The 22,260-nt window shown below is 45.4% G+C and overlaps 2 protein-coding genes across 5 annotated transcripts; one reads left to right on the top strand and one right to left on the bottom strand.

Moving 5' to 3' along the window:
* Nucleotides 1-647: 647 nt before the first annotated feature.
* Acyp1 (acylphosphatase 1) lies at nt 648-11,308 on the bottom strand. Of its 3 annotated transcripts, none has more exons than XM_057782858.1 (3): nt 11,002-11,308; nt 5,008-5,099; nt 648-1,031 (listed from the first exon to the last, which is right to left on the bottom strand). In XM_057782858.1, the coding sequence occupies exons 1-3, from the start codon at nt 11,147-11,149 to the stop codon at nt 816-818; spliced, it is 456 nt and encodes a 151-aa protein (XP_057638841.1). In that variant the 5' UTR covers nt 11,150-11,308; the 3' UTR covers nt 648-815. The 3 variants fall into 3 exon arrangements, with proteins under 3 accessions (XP_057638841.1, XP_057638843.1, XP_057638842.1); XM_057782860.1 differs by lacking the exon at nt 11,002-11,308 and adding an exon at nt 5,279-5,485; XM_057782859.1 differs by lacking the exon at nt 11,002-11,308 and adding an exon at nt 5,358-5,485.
* Nucleotides 11,309-11,440: 132 nt separating this feature from the next.
* On the top strand, nt 11,441-20,840 carry Zc2hc1c (zinc finger C2HC-type containing 1C). 2 transcript variants are annotated; one of them, XM_057783013.1, is made up of 3 exons: nt 11,441-11,460; nt 12,329-13,655; nt 19,914-20,840. In XM_057783013.1, the coding sequence occupies exons 2-3, from the start codon at nt 12,348-12,350 to the stop codon at nt 20,175-20,177; spliced, it is 1,572 nt and encodes a 523-aa protein (XP_057638996.1). In that variant the 5' UTR covers nt 11,441-11,460; nt 12,329-12,347; the 3' UTR covers nt 20,178-20,840. The 2 variants fall into 2 exon arrangements, with proteins under 2 accessions (XP_057638996.1, XP_057638995.1); XM_057783012.1 differs by having other exon boundaries at nt 11,449-11,522.
* The last annotated feature ends 1,420 nt before the right edge of the window (nt 20,841-22,260 follow it).

The raw sequence follows: 22,260 nt of genomic DNA, 5'->3' as shown, positions 1-22,260 counted from the left end.
AACTTTAAAATAAGGATGTATTTGTTTAGTTACTAATCAAACCAAGTAACTGAGGCCAAGGGAACAAGATTCTGATTATTGCTCAGTTTGCCAGGGCTCCATGACAAAAGGCCACAGGCTGGGTGCGCTAAGTAGCAGTTTCTTTCCCCCCCGCCAGTTCTGGGAAGAGTCTGAGAGTAAGGTGTCAGCCAGGGTTTCCTCTGAAGCCTCTCCTTGGGTTGCAGCTGGCTGCCTTCCTTCGCATGCTTTGAGCACACACAAACCAGTCGAGCAGGATTGGTACTTGGGTTAGGGTCTGAACACACAAGTGAGGGGAGGGGCAGAGTCCAGCCCATAACTAATTTATGTGATTTTCTAACCCACGGAAAAGCAATGACAGCAAATGTTCCAAGAACCTGAAAGCCAAAAGTAGTTAGTCCAGCACATCATCTTCCAGCCTGACCTGGTGGCTCTGTTCTTCCACACATCTAATCTGAAGAAACTGAGTAACAATTCACAGAAATGACTCTCACAGTCACTTCTTCCCCTCCAGGCCTCTTTAAACTACGACAAAGTCTTCCTCTCCCAACACTGATTGAATACATCATATTGCCCAAAAGTTCACAAAAGATTTAAGCACAATAAGCATAAGGTTCTAGTGTGTTTTTATTGGTTAAAATTGTACACAATTGCATTCCATCATACATGTAATACACAGTAACTTTCAAATGTGCAGCTAAAATAACTTACAAAATCTAATACTGAGCACAGAATTGTGCTTTATCAGTAAAAAAAAAAGGAGGGAGACAATTTTGAAAACATTAAAATTCAGGTCATTATTTTACAATTTGGAAATCTGAATAATCCAGCTTTGAGATGACTTTCTCATTGTTGAAGTTCGCTCTGTCAATGTGGGATTTGGGACTTCCTGTCTTCTCCAGCCATTCCTGCATGCTCCGCACCTTGGAGATGGGGCCTTGCAGCTGTCCTTGCACGGTGCCCCGATCGGTGTTCTGGACCCAGCCTACCAAACCTAGCTTTTTGCCCTCAGCCTAAGCAGGGAGAGAAGAGAAAGAGCGATCCAGTGAGGTTGCACAGAACAAAATGAAGCTGCATTCTGTGGCCAGAATCTTGGCCTGGAGTCAAACCACTGAGACTAATTTGACATTGTCCAGAAAAATCAAAGCAGACACCAAGGAGAATCCTGTGGCTGACTTTAACATCAAGAGTAGCTACTCGATTCCACTTCCCTTTTCATTCTACAAAACTCAGCGCTGAATTCCTGACAGTTTCCATTATGCAGTAATGAGCACGGTTAGGACTAAAGAGTAGGCCCCCGAAAGATGCCTTTAAAATGCTTTCCTAAGGCTGAGTCTTCTGGGCTCCTGGCCTTGCAGCTCCTTCATTTCTTTTCTTTTCTTGAGACAGTTTCACTATGTAACATTGGCTGACCTAGATGGAACTTATCAGGTAGTCCCAGCTGGCCTCGATCTTCCAGCCATTTTCCTGCCTCTGCCCTCTGAATGCTGGGATTAAAAGTGTGCACTATCCCGCCCAGCCAAGTAAATTGAAGTGGGAGAGACCCTGAGTGGGTTTTGTGGGGGCAGGGGTGGTTGTTTTGTTTTGTTTTTCCGTACAGGGGATTTACTTAGGGCCTTATACATGCTACCTAGGCAAGTATAATAGCTCTAAGATATACCCCAACCCTCATTTTCTTGTCTCTTAATCAGCAATCTACTGGGTGCATTAAACAGAAAAAGCTTGAAGTTACTTGATCCTTCCCTTGCCTTTAGCCAGGACCACACATAAATGAATCCAGATGAAGCGATCCTTTGTATCTTTAAGATCATTACATAGTATTTCACAACTTCCTGGGCAACACAACCGTTGTTTTTACTGCAGAGGTCTCTCTAACCCAACATGTTTACACTGCACCCAAAACCCACTTTCTGTCATATTTGGTAGAGAAGGAAAGCAGCTGAGATTGGGCTCTGACACTAAGGGGTTCACGAGGCCCTGTGGCTATTATGCTTCCATCTGACTTGTTAAGTCATGGGTCTGGCCACTGACGACACTGGCTGCTCTAAGAGACCAAACAGGCAGCCTGGAGAAACCAGGCCATGTCCCTGCTGCAGCTCTCTCTGGACCAAGAATTTAAAAAGCCATGCTGTGTTATAGCTTCAGAGCTCACAGCCTCTAATATATGGTCCTATCTGGTATCTCGTTCCTCCATGTTCTTACTCCTGTAGACTGTCCTATACTAAATCCTAAAAATAACTGACAAATTCTAATACTGAAAAGACGTAAGAGTCAGGTATTTTCTTTTCTCTGGGAGATTTCATTGAAGGTTCCATCTCTGGTGGCTATCTCTGTTTTTTAAAAATATTTTTAATTGCTGGGCGGTGGTGGCGCACACCTTTAATCCCAGCACTCGGGAGGCAGAGGCAGGTGGATCTCTGTGAGTTCGAGGCCAGCCTGGTCTACAAAAGCTAGTTCCAGGACAGGAACCAAAAAAGTTACGGAGAGACCCTGTCTCAAAAATCAAAAAAAAAAATTTTTAATTATGTGTATACAGAGAGGGTGCAGTAAGTGAGCGTGTTGAGTGCTGGTTCCCATGGAGTCCAGAAGAGGGTGGTGCCAGGCTCCCGGAGCTAGAATTAGAGGTGGTTATGAACCACCCTATGTGTGCTCTGGCAACAGAACTTGAGTCCTTTGGAAGAACAATGCAGATTGCTGAGCCATCTCCGCAGGCTCCTAAGTTATCTTTCTTAACAATACTCCTCTCCATTACAAAAACGTACTTTTAAATTACATTTACTTATTTATTAGGGTGAGGCGTGCATACCGTAGTACAAGTGTGGATCAGAGGACTGCCTGCAGGGCCTGCCTCTCCTTCCACCTCGTGGGTCCTGGGGACTGTTGAACTCAGTCCACCAGTCTTGGTGGCAAGTGCCTTTACCCACTGAGTCACCTTACCAGAAAGCCTGTAAGCCCTGACATGTTGCCCGATCTGATGTACCATCTGTCTCTCATACTGCTCTCCTACCTCAAGGCATGGCCACAGACCCCCACCGTCATAAGGCTCTCCCAGTAAAGCTCATGTCTAAAGGGAACTCATGCCAATTCCCTTTCCAATCTTGCTGCTCCTTATCCTAATGTTTTTTTTTTTTTTTCTGTCTAGTAAGTAATCACAAAGTCTTTAAAGCTGACCATGAGGGAGCCGGAGAGGTGGCTCAATGGCTAAGAGCACTGGCTGCTCTTCAAGAGGACCTGGGTACAATTCCCAGCACCCACAAGACAGCTCACAACTGTCCGTAACTCAAGTTGCAGGGGATCCGACATTCTCACACAGAAATTCATGCAGGTAAAACACCAATACACAAAAAATTTAAAAATTATTTAGTTAAAAAAATAAAGTTTCTGGGTAATGGTGGTGCACGCCTTTATTTTTTTATTTATTTTTTGGTTTTTCGAGACAGGGTTTCTCTGTAGTTTTGGAGCCTGTCCTGGAACTAGCTATTGTAGACCAGGCTGGTCTCGAACTCACAGAGATCCACCTGCCTCTGCCTCCCAAGTGCTGGGATTAAAGGCCACCACCGCCCGGCTCGGTGCAGATGGATCTCTGTGAGTTCAAGGCTGCCTGGTCTACAAAGTGAGTTCCAGAACAGCAATGGTTATTATACAGAGAAACCCTTTCTCAAAAAATCAAAAACAAAAATAATAATAATTAAGAAAAAGAAAACAAATGCTTACAAATCTACAGATAGAAAAAATCCTAAAAGCGAGGCAGTGGTGGAACACGACTTTAATACCAGCATTCTGAAGACAGAGGCAAGAGGATCTCTTGAGTTCGAGGCCAGCCTGGTCTACAGAGCCAATTCCAGGACAGCTGCTAGAGCTACACAGAGAAATTCTGTCTTGGAAAAGAAAAGAAAAGGAAAGGAAAAGAAAAGAAGAGTCCCCAAACAGCATTTTCATTATCAGCATTTGCTTTTCTGTATTCTAAACTGTCTCCAAACTTGGGGTGGAGGTGGGGAAGGTAGAGAAAGATGCCCTGTAATATGCGTTCCCTTCTCCTCAACAACGTAGATTCCTCTATGAGCATGTCACCACATTTATGAAATCACAGGAACCTGCCCTGCACAACCAGTGGTAATGCTAACTCAAACCTCGCTCTGACTTTCAGCATTTGACAGGTGCTTCCCAAATGAACACAAAACAGGAAGACGGGTTTGTAAATTAATAGAGTAAGAGGTACTGACCACTGACTCTCTCTTCAAAGATTCAGGTCTGAGTTTTCAGCATCACAGTCCCAGCAATATGACACTTGGAGGAAAGTGCTGAGGACCAATATCTTTTTTTTTTTTTTTTTTTTTTTTTTTTCCCGAGACAGGGTTTCTCTGTAACTTTGGAGCCTGTCCTGGAACTAGCTCTGTAGACCAGGCTGCCCTCAAACTCACAGAGATCCACCTGCCTCTGCCTCTGAGTGCAGGGATTAAAGGTGTGTACCACCACGCCTCGCCTGATAAGGTATTTTAATAAGGAAAACTGACATTAGAAAGGGTGGATGCTCTTGTTCTTGTTCAACGACAAAAAGAACAGAAAGAAATTGAGGTCTTGAGAGGAAGCTGGAGGAATAAACTTGTGGTGGGTATGATGGTGATTACATAACTTACATCAGTGTGATCAGTTCACCTAATACCATCTCCATCTTGACGGTAGCTTTCCTATAAAAGTGACTTGGCTTGGTTGACAGTAAAACAGGATGCTTAGGGGTATTCTCCTTCAGAAGAGTCTAGATGCTGCCTTACCACTGCTTGAAAGAAACCAGTCGGGAGCCGCTTTCATTTGCATCGTGTTTTACAGACTGCAAAACAGTCTCAATCCATCGCTCATCTCCAGCCGCAACTGTCCCCTTGAAGCTACCAAAGAGCCAGCCTCTCCGAATTCCCATTTGTCAGATCATGGCCTCAGGTCCATCACCTAGTATTGCGCCCCGACACCTCTTCAAGTCTATAGGACACATACCTGAGTGTACTTGCGGAAAAACACCCTTTGAACCTTCCCAAAAATTTCATAATCCACTGAGACCAAGGTGTTCCCTTCTGCCATGCTCAGACCTGTCAGAAACCAGGAAAGCAGCAAGGTGAGGCACTGTACCAGGACCCCATTCTTAGAAGAGGCTGCACCCATACTCCATCACCCCTGGGACCTCTCCGGAATCTCAGGGTCCCAGAACTGCTGGAGTAAGTGGGTGGGTGGGTGTTAACGCAAGGCCCAGGGGGTCGAGGGCCTTCACCTGTTCACCCCGCTACCCTCGCAGCCCCGCGGCCGCCATCCGTCCTCTCCCCACGCGGCCCGCAATCCCCTCCACTGACACTTGGTTGATCCGAGCGGCGGACACTCAGGTTTCCCGGGCTTCCCCACCAGGCGCCCGAAACGCCCCTGAGACCTCCAGATCAACCGCCCACGCTAAAACGCTAAGATAACCGCCGCTCCCGGAAGTTTAGAGTGCGGCTCCTCCAACGCGACCTGCACGCCCATCACCAAGGACCAACCAATCATAGGTAGGTTATCGGCTAAGAGCCCGCCCGAGGGCGGGGCTTCAGGACCGGTAAACCTGGATTTGGATTGATCACGTAAACAGTTAGGCTTTCTGCTCACTGACCAGCCTGCCTGCTCCCTTTTCTGTCTCTAAACGTACCTCTCCTCTCATTTCCACGTGGGTATGGAAAGGCATAGACGAAACACTTAGAATATGTCCACTCATAAACTAAACAGTAACATGACTGCGTACTACGTGCCGAGGGCTCTTGGCATATATCCGTTGACTGTAATAGCAGAATCCTGCGCTGGAGTAGCTTAGCCATTCTTGAGATGGGAGACAGACAACAAACATTAAGTATCATAAGTAAATCAATAGAATAGGATTTATACCCATTTTCTGGCCTGTTTTTTTTTTTCTTCCTTCCAATTCTCTTCCAATTTTGGGTCATGCATAATTTGGACTTGGTAGGAGGGGACAGTAAATGCACAAGATATCACGATGAAGTTATTCTATCTGGGTTCTTGGAAGCTGCCACCCAGAGTCTACCTTACTAAGATTATGCATAAATAAAATAATAAACAAATAATAAAGCACATGCAAGTGATTCATGGCTCCAGAATCTCAATTGGATCTAAAAATCCAGCAAAATTAACCAAATTGCATGCATTTACTTTTAGAAAAAGAGAGTTACAAAGGGGTTTTTAGGTGGGGACTGCTAAAATGAGAACTGGCGCGTATACATTGGAATTCAGCTACCTTAAGATTAAAAATGTGTATGAAACAAATTGTGTGTGATGTTTATTGCTCCTTTTGGGTTGTTTGTATATATTATATCATTTCACAACACCGGGCCCCATTTGTCAATAACTCGGGTTGGCCAACTGAGCAAGATGAGACAGTTTTCTGGGTTAGCTATGGAGATCCACCATGGCAGTAGCTCCCCATTACAGAGTCCTGAAGCCTTCCTGCTGGGAGGTGAAGGGGCTGGACTGAACGCTGTCCTTGGCAATATTTGAAAACAACACTAAACAGTGTATTCAACTGATGTCATTTCTCTAAAACTCATTTAAAATAAGTTTCCCTATAGATTGCAAGCCCATTAAGCATCATATGGACAGAACACCATATGGTGTACGAAGATGAATGATACATCATCTCTGCCCTCAAAGAGTTCTTTATCGTAGACAAATGTGATGCACAGAATGACAAGATAATGTGCAATGCGGTAATGCATTTCATAAACATTCTTGGGAGTTCACCACGAACCAGCCCTGCATTATAACAAGACAGAAAGCGTTGTGAAGAAGCAGAGATCAATTCTGACTGGAAAGACTGAGAAAGGGCTTGTGGAGAAGAGCGCACTTTTCCATAGTTACAGAGTCACAACCAGAAAGTGATGTCACCAGGATTTAGTTTCAGGCGGCCAGTCCAAAGTCCACTCCCAAAATACAGCCTCTACCACTCCCCAGCTTGTGGGTAAGGTTGTGCCTGTCGGCAAGAAGGTAAAAGTGGTTGTGATGAAGCCGGGAGCACTCAACACCATGTGCACGTCAGGACCTCTGGGGAACCTTCTGAATATATACGCCCACATTTTATTCCCATTGCTTCCCACTGCACAGCCATGGTTGAGAGACCCTGAGACTGCCTCAGTTTACTAAAGGGAGACAGAACTACAGGGATATTCTACATCTAATGTGGGAGACAGAAAATGGTTCGAGGCCAGCCTGCTATACAAAGTGAGTTCCAGGGCAGCCAAAGCTACACTGATAAACCATGTCTCAAAAAACCAAATAAAGAAAAAAAAAAAGAATCACTATGGAAGAGAAACTATAGAATCAGAAGGCAGAATGATTTATTAGTTAGTTAAATTTAATCATTTTACAATGTATAGTTGTATCAAAACCTCACATTTTACATTATTATATATGTATATATAAGTATGTATATATGATTTGTATATCTTTCTGTTGTTTATGTGTGAATGTGGACACACATGTGGAGGCCAGAGAACAACCTGAAGTGTCGTTCTCCAGGTACAACCCATTTTTTTCTTACAGCAGTGTCTCTCAATGTCCTAGAACTTGCTGAGTAGGCTAGACTGGCTGGCAGGGAGCCCAGGGAGTCACCTGTCTTTGCATTCTCAGAAGGAGGATTACAAATCTGTGCCACCAAGTCTGACTTTTTAAAATGTGGGTCCTGGCAATTGAGTCAGGTCTTGACTAAGCTATCTCCACAACCAAAATATGTACAAGTTTTATTTATTTATTTATTTAGGTTTTTCGAGACAGAGTTTCTCTGTGGTTGGGGCCTGTCCTGGAGCTAGCTCTTGTACACCAGGCTGGTCTCGAACTCACAGAGATCTGCCACCTCTGCCTTATGTACAAGTTTTAAAAGACATACTTTGTAAATTTGTGCTGCTTCTTTTCTTTTCTTTTTGTTTCTGTTTTGCTTTTTTTGTTTTGTTTTTTCGAGACAGGGTATCTGTGTGTTACAGTCCTGGCTGTCCTAGACTTTGCTTTGTAGACTAGGCTGGCCTCGAACTCACTGAGATCTGCCTGCCTCTACCTCCCAAGTGCTGGGATTAAAGGCGTGTATCACCACTGCCCAGTTTGTGTTTCATTCTTGAGCAGGATCTGTGCTAATCTCAGTATCAATTTTTAGGGTACATGTTTCCAAAGTACTACACTTTTTATTTGTAATCTCTCTCTCTCCTTCCCTTCCCCACTCTGTGGGTGTGTGCACACATGCTTTTGTTACTTGGGAATGGAATCTAGGTCCTGTGCATTCTAAGTATACCTTCCACCACTGATTGATAAGCCCAGGCCCTGTTAATATCTCAAGAAATCTAGGAAAGAAGGTTTTAGAATCCTCATTTGGAAAACAACAAGGACAGATTTGGGAGGTAGATGCTGATTGTGAAGAGGGTAAAGCCATCCATCCCCAAAGAAACACAGGCAGAGCATGAGAGGATACAGCTTATTATGAGAAAAAACTGCAGCTGTAGGATTGGAGAGATGGCTCGGTGGTTAAGAGCACTGGCTGCTCTTCCAGAGGTCCTGAGTTCAATTCCCAGCAACCACATGGTGGCTCACAACCATCTGTAATGAGATCTGGTGCCCTCTACTGGCCTATATATCCTATGTAGGCAGAATACTGTATACATAATAAATAAATCTTTTTAAAAAATTTATAACTGAGAAGACTATCACTAAGCACGGGATTTTTTCTTTTTTTTTTTTTTTTTTTTGGATTTTTCGAGACAGGGTTTCTCCGTGGCTTTTGGTTCCTATCCTGGAACTAGCTCTTCTAGACCAGGCTGGCCTCGAACTCACAGAGATCCGCCTGCCTCTGCCTCCCGAGTGCTGGGATTAAAGGTGTGCGCCACCACCACCCGGCGCAGGGGATTTTTTTAAACATTTATTTTTATTTCTTTTGCATTGGTGTTTTTCTGCATATATGACTGTATGATGGTGTTGGATCCCCAGGAACTGGAGTCACAGACAGTGGTGAACTACCATGTAGGTCCTGGGAATTGAATCCGGGTCCTTTGGAAGAGCTGCCAGTGCTCTTAACCACCGAACCATCTCTCCAGCTCCCCAAGGAATATGTTAAACAGACAAAATTCCAGATTTCAGTATCTGGTAGAGATAAGGAAGAGAATGCCTCTAACTGCATATACATGAAAAATAAGAGTGCTTGGAAGAACATCCAAACTTAGGAGGCCAATAAGGAGGAAAGTATAAATGCCTGAAACCTTAAAGAGAAGTAGATGGAGCAAGGCTAAGAAAGAAGAGAGCAAGAGGACACAGGAGTAGTGAGTATAGCATGAACAATAAAACAGAGACAGAGAGTTGGGTTCAACCTGAAAATCAGAAAATCAAAGCAGCCGGTCACAAGAGAGCTCTTATCTCTAAGAAATCCTCAGACTAAAGAGAAAGAGTTCCTGTCTCATCCTGGTTTTATATTCCTCTCTAGTGCCGGGGTTAAAGGTGTGAGCCACCACTATCTGAATCTATTTCTGCACAGATCTTGTGTAGCTCAGGTCGGCCTTGAACTCACGGGGATCCATATGCTTCTGTCTCCCAAATCCTGGGATTAAAGGTATGTGCCACCACAGCCTGTCTTCTAATGGTTTAGTTTTACCTTCTGGTCTTCAGGCAGCTTTATTTAGAAGACATAAATGAAATCTCACTTTAGGGAATTGAGTTTTAAGGCAATGAATGATCAACACCGTCCAGGGAATAGGCTGCAGAAATAGAAGCTTGCCTTCTTGCCTTTACTCGTGGGATGGACATGAATAGCTGTGCAGTTAACAGGCAAGCAGAAGTCAGACCGCAGGGGCCTGGACAAGGAGGAGGGATAAGGAAAAGTGTGTGTGTGTGTGTGTGTGTGTGTGTGTGTGTGCAGGCCTATATCCCAGCCCCGGGGGAATCTGAGGCAAGCTGAGGCAAGCTGATTACATAGGCAGGAGGGCCAGGGGGCTGAACAGGGAGCCTGTCTCAAACCAAACACAAATAAAACAAAGCAGAAGAAGAGAAACAAGTAGGAGGAGGGTCCAGCGAAGTGAAACTTTTTTGCACGAAGAAGTCACGCATGTTTTAAAACCAGAGGTTAACACGGAGGGTCCTGGAAGTAGTTAAAAGGGATGGATGCATAGGGAAAAGCCATAGAAGAAGACTTTAAGCAGGGGGAAGCTGAAATTTCCCCGGGCCCGAGTCATTGGGAAAAGTCTGCAGTGTGGAGAGGAAAAAGGGACAACTGGGAATGAAAACAATGACTGACAATCTGCCCTAGAGAGCCCACCAAGGAATTTCTTTGTAGCACAGAAAAGCTGACGTCTGATATGTTGAAGGATTTTTTTTTTTTTTTTTTTTTTTTTTTTTTTTGGTTTTTCGAGACAGGGTTTCTCTGTGGTTTTGGAGCCTGTTCTGGAACTAGCTCTTGTAGACCAGGCTGGTCTCGAACTCACAGAGATCCGCCTGCCTCTGCCTCCCGAGTGCTTGGATTAAAGGCGTGCGCCACCACCGCCCGGCTATGTTGAAGGATTAACGGGACTGCTGTCCACTTTATTTCCCACGTGCACGAATCTTCTGCTTAGTTATAGGAAAAACTGAGCTGGCTGTTCCAAATAGCTTATCCAAAAGAACTGAAGCACGAAGAAGACAAACCCTCTTCTGATGTCGAAAAGTTACAGGGGATCATTTACTGTTGAAATCAAGCTATGCTCGTTATTGTCGATCTGGTACTTTATTATCATTACATTTGGCTGAGTCATTCCGGGGCCCAAAGTAAAAACGGTCAGATTTACCTCGTAAGAGTAAAACATTATAATAGTATCATAATTAGATTGGCCTTAGAAACTACCCTGGGACGATAACACGTAACGAAATAAAAGTAAATCTGATCGCAAGCGCCAAAGCATTGCAAGGGGAGAACAGCCCAGGAGCATACAGCCTGGAGCTTTGCAGTCCTACCTGGGGCCTGGGAGCAGCAGCCAAGTGCGCTCAGTAGGGCAATCAGCAGTCCCACTCCCGCTAGCCCGGCGGATCCCCGAATCTTGTGGCAGGGTGACTCTGCAGCCCATCTAGGGGCTCCACCCTTCTCCCTAAGGTCTGGGAGCATCGTTCTCAGGGAATGCAAGTTCTTCTTTGATGTGGCCCCAGAAAAGCCTCTCCTCCCCTCGCCCCAAGGGCAGCGCTGATCTGAGCTGCAGAGTTGGCTGCACCCTGCGTCAAGTGACCCGCCGGCACTCTTACCCCACCTTCCTCCACCCCAAACCCATCTTCGGGGCAGCGTCGGACCGCTTGTGGACTGCGCCTGCGCTGGCCTGGGGTTGGAAGGTCGCAACCAGAGGCGGCGCTCTGGTCTCCAGGCAACGGAAATAACAGAGGTGAACAAGAGCGCCTGCGCGGACGGCAGTTGGGTTTAGTCAGGTGTGGAAAAAGTGGGTCTTGGGGATATTTCCCTCAGCAGGAGTGGTCCCCAAGCGCCTCAGGTATGCGAAAAGGAGGAGAGACACGGAATCGTTACCACCACCTCCCAAGGGACCGGAGAGTGAGAGTTTGTCTCTAGAGGCCGAATCCCCGCGAGGGTTACCGTTTGACCCTCTGGGACAGAGCATAACTTTCGAGTTCCGGATCTAAAGCGGACTGGGGCGGTGAGGAGTCACGCCCCGCGCCCCTACACACTGGTACCTGGAGCGGTTTGGGCCATAGAGCATCTTTGGATGAGGGTTTGACAGCCAAGCACCTGCTTCAAGCCGGGGCGCCCGGTGCTCTTTGTAGTTCCTAGCAGGGGGAAAGCCCAGGGAGAGCTCGGTGCCAGGCCACTGTTCTCACCCTGTAAAAATGTGGGGCCGGACTCGGAGCAGACTCTGCAGTTTACAAGAACCGGGGATAGTAAGATCAGGTTGCCTGGTTTTGGGGGTTTTTTGTTTTTGTTTTTTCTTTCTTTTTTTTTTTTTTTTTTTTTTTTTTGGTCACAGATGACCTTCCATCTAAGGCTCTTTGCACCCATTCCACAATAGTGTACGGCAGATCGGATACGGGTGTGGAGGAAAGCCAGCGGCAGAACACCTGTGTCCCGTTCATGATTTGGTCCTCGGGGCTTAACAATGTCTGGCACATAATCGTCACTCACTAAATAAATGCTTACTGAAGGAAGGTCCTGGCCGATTCCGCGCTACGTTTAAAGGGAATGTGGGCAGGGCAAATGTACTAACAGTTTACTCTAGCAGCCTAGCAGCAGGGAGTGAAGCTCAGACTAATTCTTCCCATGTATCTGTTTTAAATCTTTCCCTAGGCTTCGGTCCAGGCCCTGAATGGCTGGTCTCCAGTTGGCTCCACATTTGCCTGTGGGCGTTATGTTCCCACATAATAAAACAGAAGCGCCAGGGCTCCACTCAGCTAAGCGGGACCCTTATGAACAAGGTGACTCTTCCCAGCGGTCCTCGATGGGACACTTGAGGAACAATTTCCAGCAGAAGTTTTGGAGCAACACAGAGCCTGAGCCGGAGGAGGGTGTCTCCACTCACCCCAAAGGGAACATGTGCACAAAAGCCCGGAGGCACTCGCGTCCCCAGAGTGCCAGGATCAGCCAGCAGAGCTCAGCAAGCAATCCCCAGGGCCAAGGAAAGGGCTCGTTTTCCTTGTCAAACCCTCAACCCCGGTATCCCAAGGCAAATGACCAAGACTTCATTCCCTTTAGGAAGAAACGAGTTGGAGTAGATCGGGCATACCCACTGAAACCCATGGCCCACCGGAAGCCTCATAGTACAGGTGAGATAGGCACTGATGGGGACCAGAATGCCTATCCAAGACTCCCTAACTCGAGCGAGCTTTCAGACAGCAACTTTGGTTTGAGGAGCTGGTTGAATTCGTCTCTTTTTGCCTCTGTGCAGGCAGAGAAGGTCATGGCGGACCTCCATAGGACCGAGTGGACACAGATCCGAAGACTAGAAGCGGCAGGTGAGACTCTAGAGATGGAAATCCGCAGGAAAGAGAGCCTCCTGAGAGAGAAGCTGAAGAAGACAGAGGAGGGTCTCCGAAGAATTCAGAAGGAAAAGAAACGGGCCCAGGAGCATGAAGACAGAGAGCTACTAAAAACGACCCTATCTGCAGGGAGAGTTAGGGATGGTAACAGCAATGCCACACAGACACTCTACTTATCTCCCGAGTTCAGTTCCGAGGAATTCAGTAGAGATAGGGGAGAGGGTCAACCTTGTGATTGGGCTCAGAAAACCTCTAGCCCACTCCAGTTCTCTGATTATGAAATCCAGAGGCTCAAAAGGGAGAGGCTGATGGCAAGCAACAACAAAGTCCGAGACTCAGGGCCTCCTGAAGATGAATTCCTGAAACCTTCAGAAGAGCTGGGCAGCGCATTGCAGGCATCAAGCCCGTCGGCATCACCAAGCTCCTTGGGGTCTGGTTCCTCCACAGAAGAGCCAGAGCTGGGCAAGTGCAGCCACTGTGGACGCTCGTTTCTTTCTATCAGACTGCAGAGACACTCCACCGTCTGTGGGAGGATGCAAGGGTCCAAGAGGAAAGTGTTTGACTCCTCCAGGGCCCGGGCTAAGGGCACAGAGCTAGAGCAGTACTTGAACTGGAAGGGGCCAGCCACCGCCGCCAAGGTAATAAGAGCCTCCTAGGTTTGATTCTGTATGGGGGTGCGTGTAATGGCCTGCTGCATCCTCGCTAGTTCCCGTTGGGAACTGGGACAGTGTAGATTGGAGGGGAGAATCACAACTTCCCTTTGCTAGTCTCTGTGATCAGAGCTTTTTCTACAAACCTCACAATTCTGTAAGAATCTTATTATCTATCATTGTATCCATTCAAAATTCAAGGCTCCAACATCTAAACACACACACATGCATGTGCACACACATACACAAGGCTCAGACATCTAAACACATACACATCAGACCTACCCCCTCAACACACACACACACAAAGAAAGAAAGCTTGGACAGTTTAAGTAGATTTTTTTATCTTTTAGTGTTAGCTTCAGGGACCTGTACATACTAGACTAATGACCGGTCTATTGCTGATCAGATCAATAGCCCCTGCTCTTGATCTTATTAGATTTAAGTCTTGCTAGAATTGACTCCAAAATCTAGATTTTAAAATATAATGTCCTTTTGATTATTGTAAAAACGAATTCATGTTTGCTGCAGGGAAAAAATAACTCATAAAAATGAAATTTTAAAAACATGCAATTTGAGTTAATATAAACACAAGACATTTTCCTGACTTTTAAGAATTCCTTGCTTTCTCTCATTTGTCACCATGCTCAGCTGTACCTACTCTTTAAAAGTGAGCTCAGTTTTGATGTATTCTTAGTAAATTCCAGAAACACATGTAAGTTTGGATCCCCCTCTCCAGTTATGGTATTAACACTACAGGGATAAAGTACTCATTTGTGGACTCTTTTCCTTTTCTAGCTAGCTCTCCAAAACATCCCTCACTTTAGAAAAACCTGAATGGGAGCCGTTAGGAATTCACGACACCTAACTGATACAGCTCAGGACTTTGTGGCCTGATTTAGACCCACCTGGAGACCATTGCCCCATAACCAGCCTTCGAGAGTATGTCATTTGGTCTGTAAAATAAGCTTCTCCAGAGTGTTTATTGTAGAAAATCATATTCAGTCTGTGATTTCTGTGGGGTCATGAGTTTAAAAAATATTAAATAATAAGATGAACAGGGTTGGGAAAAACCCACATTAGAGCCGGGTGGTGGTGGTAACTTTAATCCCAGCACTCAGGAGGCAGAGGCAGGCGGATCTCTGTGAGTTTGAAGCCAACCTAGTCTACAAAAGCTAGTTCCAGGACCGACTCCAAAGCTACAGAGAAACCTTGTCTCAAAACAAAACAAAACAAAAACAAAAAACAAAAACAAAACAAAAACCCATGTTAGGTGATCTCAAAGGCCCCCATGTAACAGTATGGGGAAAAAATAGAACATATTTTGGTTTCATTTCTTCCCAAAGCATGTGAGCCCTCATGGGCTCCCCACTTCTCCCTCCCCCCTCCTTGCAGGCTGGCCTAGAACTCACTATGTAGACCAGGCTGGCCTCAAACACACCTGTCTGATTTCCAAGTGCTGGGATTAGAGATGTGGGTCACTGCATCCAGTTCCCAGTTCTCTCTTTTCAGGACTTTCCAGTTTAAATGTCCTCTTGCTGGACCCTTTAAAAACACCCACTGATGTGATGGGTGTTCGAAGATAACTTAATGATTATAGCGTTTTCGCTCAGTACTATTTGAGAGATCGCCACAAGAATGTCTCCCGAATGTTTAGAGATAGTGTTCCTAAAATCCAGCTTCCAACAAGAAGTCAGCATTTTGCAGACAGATAATGACAGGATGGCCAGTTACTATTCTTTTCCTCTTTGGTCGGCCTGGTAATTCTCTGGGGATTTCCTATGGCCTACTATAACTTAGTTGGGGCCATCATCGAAAAGAAACCTTGTGGGGGGCTGAGAGATGGCTCAGTGGTTAAGAGCATTGCCTGCTCTTCCAAAGGTCCTGAGTTCAATTCCCAGCAACCACATGGTGGCTCACAACCATCTGTAAAGAGGTCTGGCGCCCTCTTCTGGTCTTCAGGCATACACACAGACAGAGTATTGTATACATAATAAATAAATAAATATTTAAAAAGAAAACAAAAACAAAAAAAAAAAGAAAAGAAAAGAAACCTTGTGCTTCTTAAGTTCCTAAATATCGTAGCACTAAAGCTAAACAACACAGCCCAGTTCTGAGAAGACTGGGTTGAGGTCATGAGCTGCACAGGGACACAAAGGCAGAAAGGACTTTGGCAGAGCTGCGCGCTACCTGGGCAGTGCCTCAAGTCTCACTCCAAAGCTCTGTGCCATCTTTGAGCTAAGTGGCTGCATCTCCTTGCTGCTTTTCCCACATACTCTGCAGTTTGGCTTTTTCTAAGTCACTTCCTATTCACACGACGTCCAGCAGACACACACCATGTCTGCTAGCTGTCAGCACGTGCGGCAGGAACCCACACACGACTTTGTGCTTAATGTGGTAAGGAACATCTCAGTACGACACAGAATGAAAATGCAGCTACTGTACCCCCTAGATCCTTTTGGCTGAATTCTTTTAAGGTTCCTGGGGGCCATATTTTAATGCCAGTCCCTTTGTCTTTTGTCTCAGTAAGATATACCTGATAGAGCATGCTTTGTCCTATGATAGCATTCTTGTTATTACCTATTACTAAGAGGTATTTGTCTTTTTCATTCTCTTAAAGATTAATATTTAGCAGGCGGATCTCTGTGAGTTCGAGACCAGCCTGGTCTACAAGAGCTAGTTCCAGGACAGGCTCCAAAACCACAGAGAAACCCTGTCTCGAAAAACCAAAAAAAAAAAAAAAAGATTAATATTTACAGCCAGGCTGTGGTGGCGCACGCCTTTAACCCTAGCACTCAGGAGGCAGAGGCAGGCGAATCTCTGTGAGTTTGAGGCCAGGCTGGTCTACAAGAGCTAGTTCCAGGACAGCTAGGATGGTTACACAGACAGAGAAGCCTTGTCTCAAAAGGTCTAAACAAAAATTTAATATTTATTTTGTGTTTGTGAGTGTGCATGCATGCCTGTTGAGATCAGAGGACTGTGGGAGTTGGTTCTCTTTTTCCTACACGTGGGTCTTGGGGATTAAACTCAGGTCATAGGATTTGATGACAGGCACCCTCACCCACTGCGACATCTTGTTGGGCCCACCTTTATTTTAAATAGTTCAGTATACACATCTTAGACACCGTGTGGTATTAAACAATCTATAATGCACTCTTCGTTCTTTTCAGGTTCCTTCTTGAGTCTCAGTTGTGTAATATGTCTTCTGGCATGCGTTTCCAGGATTCTAAATAATACACTTATTTTCTTGATTTGCCAACCCTCCGTGTCCTCTGATGGCTGCTTGTCCTCACAGATGAAGCTCTGTCTCAATCCCTCTCCCCCTTGCCTTCTCCACTATTTCCCATTTCCACTCTAATTGGCTGTGGTTCTGATTTAAAACAGCGGGATTTTACATGACCGTTATACCATCTCCTTCACTGATATCGGAGCAAATTCCGCTCCTGCCCACGTGGACTTGGGGTTAATCACTGACTAACTTTCCATCTCCTTCAATCACCCTGTACTTACAATTACAATTAGTCTGTACTTAAAACCTTCCCTAACTAACCTTCTGGATGCTAGGAATTTGTTACTGTCTTTTTCTAAGTGTCCAGATAGCTTTTTACGACAAATCAGTTTGAGGTGCCCCCGCCCCATTCTGGAAACTCCTCCTGCTCTATCTGGTCTGGTCATTCTTTGGCTTTGGAACTTCCCTCTGCTTCTGTGTTGGTCCTGTCTTTTTCTTGTTTTCCTGTTCATTGTTTTGCTGAAATTTTACCATAGATGGTATATTCTTATCCATGGACTTAAAGAAAATATCTACATAAATGCTTCCTATTTGATGATTTGGCTGGGTATATCAGAACTTCGTTTTGGAGACATTGCCTCACTCTGTAACCCTAGCTGGCCTGAAGCTCAGAGATCAGCCTGCCTCTGCCTCCATGCCTGGCCCTTTATTAGAACTCTGGTTTTTTGTCAAAAAACAAATTTAATAAAAGTTATAAAAATATAAAAGAGACATTTCATGATCCCTCATTTTATTACAGAACTTTAAAGACGGTATTTCTTTGTCGCTTTGATTACCTAGTGTTTATTGTTGAAAACTCTTAATATTTTGATTCCTGCTTCATTTTCTGAAACCTATTTTGTTTCATTTTCCAAACCAACAGACTTTTCTTTAAAATTTTAAGATTTTATAGTGTTTGCTTCAGAGCTTTATAAGTCATTTCAGTTTCAAGACTTGTGATCTTTGAGTCTGCAAGTACTAATTATAATTTAATAACTTCCTCTCGTACTTTCTGTCCTTATTGGAACAAGTTTGCTCACATGTCGAACTTTCTGAACTGATTTTCCAATCATATCTACTATCCATCTGCTCTCTTTTTTTTCCATTCTGAATGTTTTTCTTTATTATTTTGTAATGCTTCTATTTGAGTTTTGACTATCAGGTTTTTAATTTATAGTTATTGTTATTTTATTTCTCTGGTTGTTCATCTTTCATAATACACTCCTTTTATGGACAAAATCTTTAAAAATATTTATTTTGGGGCTGGAGAGATGGCTCAGTGGTTAAGAGCATTGCCTGCTCTTCCAAAGCTCCTGAGTTCAATTCCCAGCAACCACATGGTGGCTCACAACCATCTGTAATGGGGTCTGGTTTCCTCTTCTGGCCTGCAGGCATACACACAGACAGAATATTGCATACGTGATAAATAAATAAATAAATAAATAAATAAATATTTAGTTTTATATATATGGGTGTTTTGCTTGTGTGTATGGCTGCACCATGTGTATGCATTGCCAAAGGAGGCCAAAGAAGGCATGGGATTCACGTGGGACCTGGGAATCAAACCTGGGTCCTCTGCAAGAACAGTCAGTGCTGTTAACTGCTGAGCTATCTCTATACTCTGGACACAATATCTTTTTTTTTCTTTTTTTTTCACACTATCTTTTAATACTTCATTGATACCATATTTTCCTGTGAAGATGTTTCTGTGTGTGCGTTTGTGTGTGTGTTTCAGTTTCCCGAGTTTTTGTTCTTGTGCTTTGGGGACCTTTTCTCTTTAGTTAAACACTCATCAAGGATCTCACAATCCTTGCCTGTTCGTTTGGTGGTTTTGTTTTTGATTTTCATTTGAGACAGCGTCTCATCATTTAGTACTGGTGACTTTGAGTTCACAGAGATCCTCCTGTCTCTGTCTCCTGAGTGCTGGGATTAAAAGTGTGCACACCCTGCTGTTCATTTAAGCTTAGTGGATTTATTCACTAAAGGACTTCATAGTTATCAGTGAGCCCTGTAATGGTGACCCCCAAAGCCAGTGTTGGAGGGTTCATTTCTGGCTACTAGAACTACTGTCCCTCCCAAGAGGATGCTAGTTACTGGTGCTCTGGGAGCAGCTCTTAAAGCAGTTTGACAGTTCCGTGGTTGCTGGGTGCTCTTGCTTAGGCTTCCCCACCACCAGCGCTGAAAGGAACCCTGTTCCTTATCCTGGCTGGATTTTCTGAACTGAAACCTATCTAGGAGTTGGAGAGCTGTCTCAGCAGTTAACGGTGCTTACTGCTTTTCCAGAGGACCTGAGTTCAATTTCCAACCCCCACGTCAGGTGGCTCACAACCACCTGTAACTCCAAGAGATCTAACACCCTCTCCAGACCTTCATTCATGGGCATTTATACACATATGGTACACACACACAGAAAGACACAAATCGGAGATTTTTAAAAAACCTTTAAGGAGCTGGAAAGATGGCTCAGTGGTTAAGAACCAAAGGACCCAGGTTCAATTCCCATTACCGACATGACAACTCACAACTGTCTATAACTCCAGTTCCAGGGGATCTAATGCTCTCATGCAGGCAAAACACCAATGCAAATAAAATAAAAACAAGCAAATAAATCTTTAAAGCCTAGATTCAGTTTTTCCAGAGAACAAATCTCTCTTCTCACGGGAGGATGGGGTGGGTGCTGGACACGTGGGGACACAGGGTAGGAGAGGAGTTCTAAGTTCAGCTTGTTTTCTTCCCCACACCTTCCTACTTTCTACCTGAGCCAGCTCCCTCAGGGGACCTGGCAGGAAGATGCCTGGCCTGCAGGTAGGACCACTCCTTGGAGGCTCTTGGGCTGGGCCTCAGAGGTCAGTCATCACTCTTCCTCCTTTGTGGTTCTTTGATCTTGAAGACCTTTTCACACCCTTATTGCTGTCAGGGAGCCCGAGAGGGGAGAGATCCAAGGCAGCTGGAGGCTCACTGTCCCTTTCCTGTTACAGGCTGAGCCTCCCCGGAAGAGCACCTGGAGACAGAAACATGCGTCTTTTATCCGCACCCTCCGTCATGCTCGGCAGGTCCAGCAGGTCATCGCCAGAGGTGGGAATCCCTCAGACTTGCCCCCCATCCTGCCTGCGGAAAACCCAGACTATGTCCAGTGTCCCCACTGCAGCCGCCACTTTGCTCCCAAGGTGGCTGAACGACACATACCCAAGTGTAAGACCATCAAGAACCGCCCCCCACCCCCAAGGAGGCACGACAGCTGAGCAGACAATGGCAGAACCCACCTTGCTTAGTTCAGGAGGCTGAGCTTCCCTTCACAGTAAACCAGAGCATGAGTGGCAGAAAGCAGGGAGAAACAGAACCTTTGCACAACTCAGGCTCCACCTGCTGAGCCAAACCACCCGGGAAGAGAGCCCACTACCTGGCAGGAGGCAGGTGGAAGCCCAGCTTCTCATTGGATCATAACCCTGGCTGTGTGTTTATGTTCTTGCCTGAAGGACTGGGGTGGGTGTGTGTGAGAGAGAGGACACTGGGTAGCGAGGCCGCATTAAAGCCCTCTTCTCCTGAGCCCGACCATGGTTTGTGCTGAAGTGCCTGCATTCAGTTGTTTTCTGACCATGGCACGTGTCCAGGGTTTGTTAGCGCTTCTTGCTTTTCAAAGTAGGGATAATAAAGAGGAGTGAGGTCAGAGGGTCATTGCCATACAGATGGTAACTCTTATAAAAGATAGAAGTTTGTGCCGTCAGGCATTATTGATGGAAATCTATCCTTGGCCTCCATGGCCCATGGTTCTGGCTCATAGCCAACAAAAGTATGTAACATTGGGGACCAGTGTATCCTTAACCTTCCCCCGTGGTGTGCTGTATAATGAGACATCTTTTTGCACTTTACAGGGTAGGGATGAATAGAAAACAATTTTACTTCTCTGTACTTGTTCTTTTTAAACACATCTCATATGTTAAAGAAAGAAGCCCCTAGGACCCTTTCAAACAATACTGTCTGGGTACCTTGAGACAGCAGAGCCAGTCTAAGCAAGCATAGACAATGTTCATTTTCATGGCCCTGTGGTCGGAGCGTAGTCAGACTTCTATTTTAAACTCTGAAAGGGATTAGGTCTTCTTAACAGTGAGAACACTGCTCACTTCAAGTTAGACCCTCAACTAGGGGGTTTGGGGAGCTTAGAAAGATGGGTGCTGAAGCTCTTACAAATGCTGGATATTTAGCCTGACAAGCCCCCAACCCCGGCAAGTTTATTGAGGAGTACACAGTTCCTTACATCAGGTTAAAGGGAACAGATAAGCAGCCATGGCTAAAGAAGTCACAATGTTGTATCCCCATGGATGTTCACAATTTTTAAAGAGTATCTCATGAGTGTTTTGACTGCACACCGGTACCTGCAGAAGTCAGAAGTGTTGGATCCCCTGGAACTGGAGTTACAGATGGTTGTGAGCCACCATGTATGCGCTAGGAACCCAGGTTCTTTGTTTCTGTTTTGACACAGGGTTTCTTGTGTAGCTTGGTGGTCCTGAAACTCACCCTATAGACCAGACTGGCCTTGAACTGACAGAGATCCACCACCTCTGCCTTCTGAGTGCTGGGACTAAAGGTTCTTAACCTCAGAACCATCTCTCCAGCCCCCACCCCACCTCACCCCACCCCACCCCAGATGCTTTATTGTTCATATGTTTTTTGTTTTTTCGAGACAAGGTTTCTCTGTGTAGTCCTAGCTGTCCTGGAACTAGCTCTGTAGACGAAGCTGGCCTCAAACTCACAGAGATCTGCCTGCCTCTGCCTCCCGAGTGCTGGGATTAAAGGTGTGCATCACCTTGCCCGGCCCCAGATACTTTGTCATGAAGCATTCAAAAAATATAACTTTTAAAAACTTGGTATAGGAGCATGTCTTGACACACTGGAGGCTGTAGAAACACGGGCCATGATGGAGGAAGGTCATTGGTTAAAAAATAAACTGCTTGGCCCTCATAGGTTAGAACATAGGTAGGTGGAGTAAACAGAACAGAATGCTGGGAGGAAGAGGAAGTGAGCTCAGACTCGATAGCTCTCCTCTCTGGGGCAGACACGATGAAGCTCCGACCCAGGATGGACATAGGCTAGAATCTTCCCAGTAAGCGCACCTTGGGGTGCTACACACATAAATTAGAAATGGGCTAGTCCAGGTGCGAGAGTTAGCCGAGAAGAGGCTAGATGTAATGGGCCAAGCAGTGTTTAAAAGAATACAGTTTGTGTGTTGTTATTTTGGGGCATAAGCTAGCCAGGCTACCAGGAGCTGGGGAGGCAGGAACACAGCCTGCAGCCCCCCACAACAGGGCTATAACCTACACAGGACAC

This window comes from Chionomys nivalis, chromosome 10, assembly GCF_950005125.1.
Source record: "Chionomys nivalis chromosome 10, mChiNiv1.1, whole genome shotgun sequence".
NCBI lineage: Eukaryota > Metazoa > Chordata > Mammalia > Rodentia > Cricetidae > Chionomys > Chionomys nivalis.
The sequence above is the reverse complement of the archived record's forward strand: the minus strand, read 5'-3'. Positions and strand labels throughout refer to the sequence as shown.

Coding starts and splice junctions, on each gene's coding strand:
- Acyp1 (XM_057782858.1), bottom strand. CDS start 11,149: ATGCTCCCAGACCTTAGGGAGAAGGGTGGAGCCCCTAGATGGGCTGCA. Junction 5,100..11,001: donor CTGCTGCTCCCAGGCCCCAG/GTAGGACTGCAA, acceptor GGTTTCTGACAG/GTCTGAGCATGGCAGAAGGG. Junction 1,032..5,007: donor TTTTCCGCAAGTACACTCAG/GTATGTGTCCTA, acceptor CTCCCTGCTTAG/GCTGAGGGCAAAAAGCTAGG.
- Zc2hc1c (XM_057783013.1), top strand. CDS start 12,348: ATGGCTGGTCTCCAGTTGGCTCCACATTTGCCTGTGGGCGTTATGTTC. Junction 13,656..19,913: donor GGCCAGCCACCGCCGCCAAG/GTAATAAGAGCC, acceptor TTCCTGTTACAG/GCTGAGCCTCCCCGGAAGAG.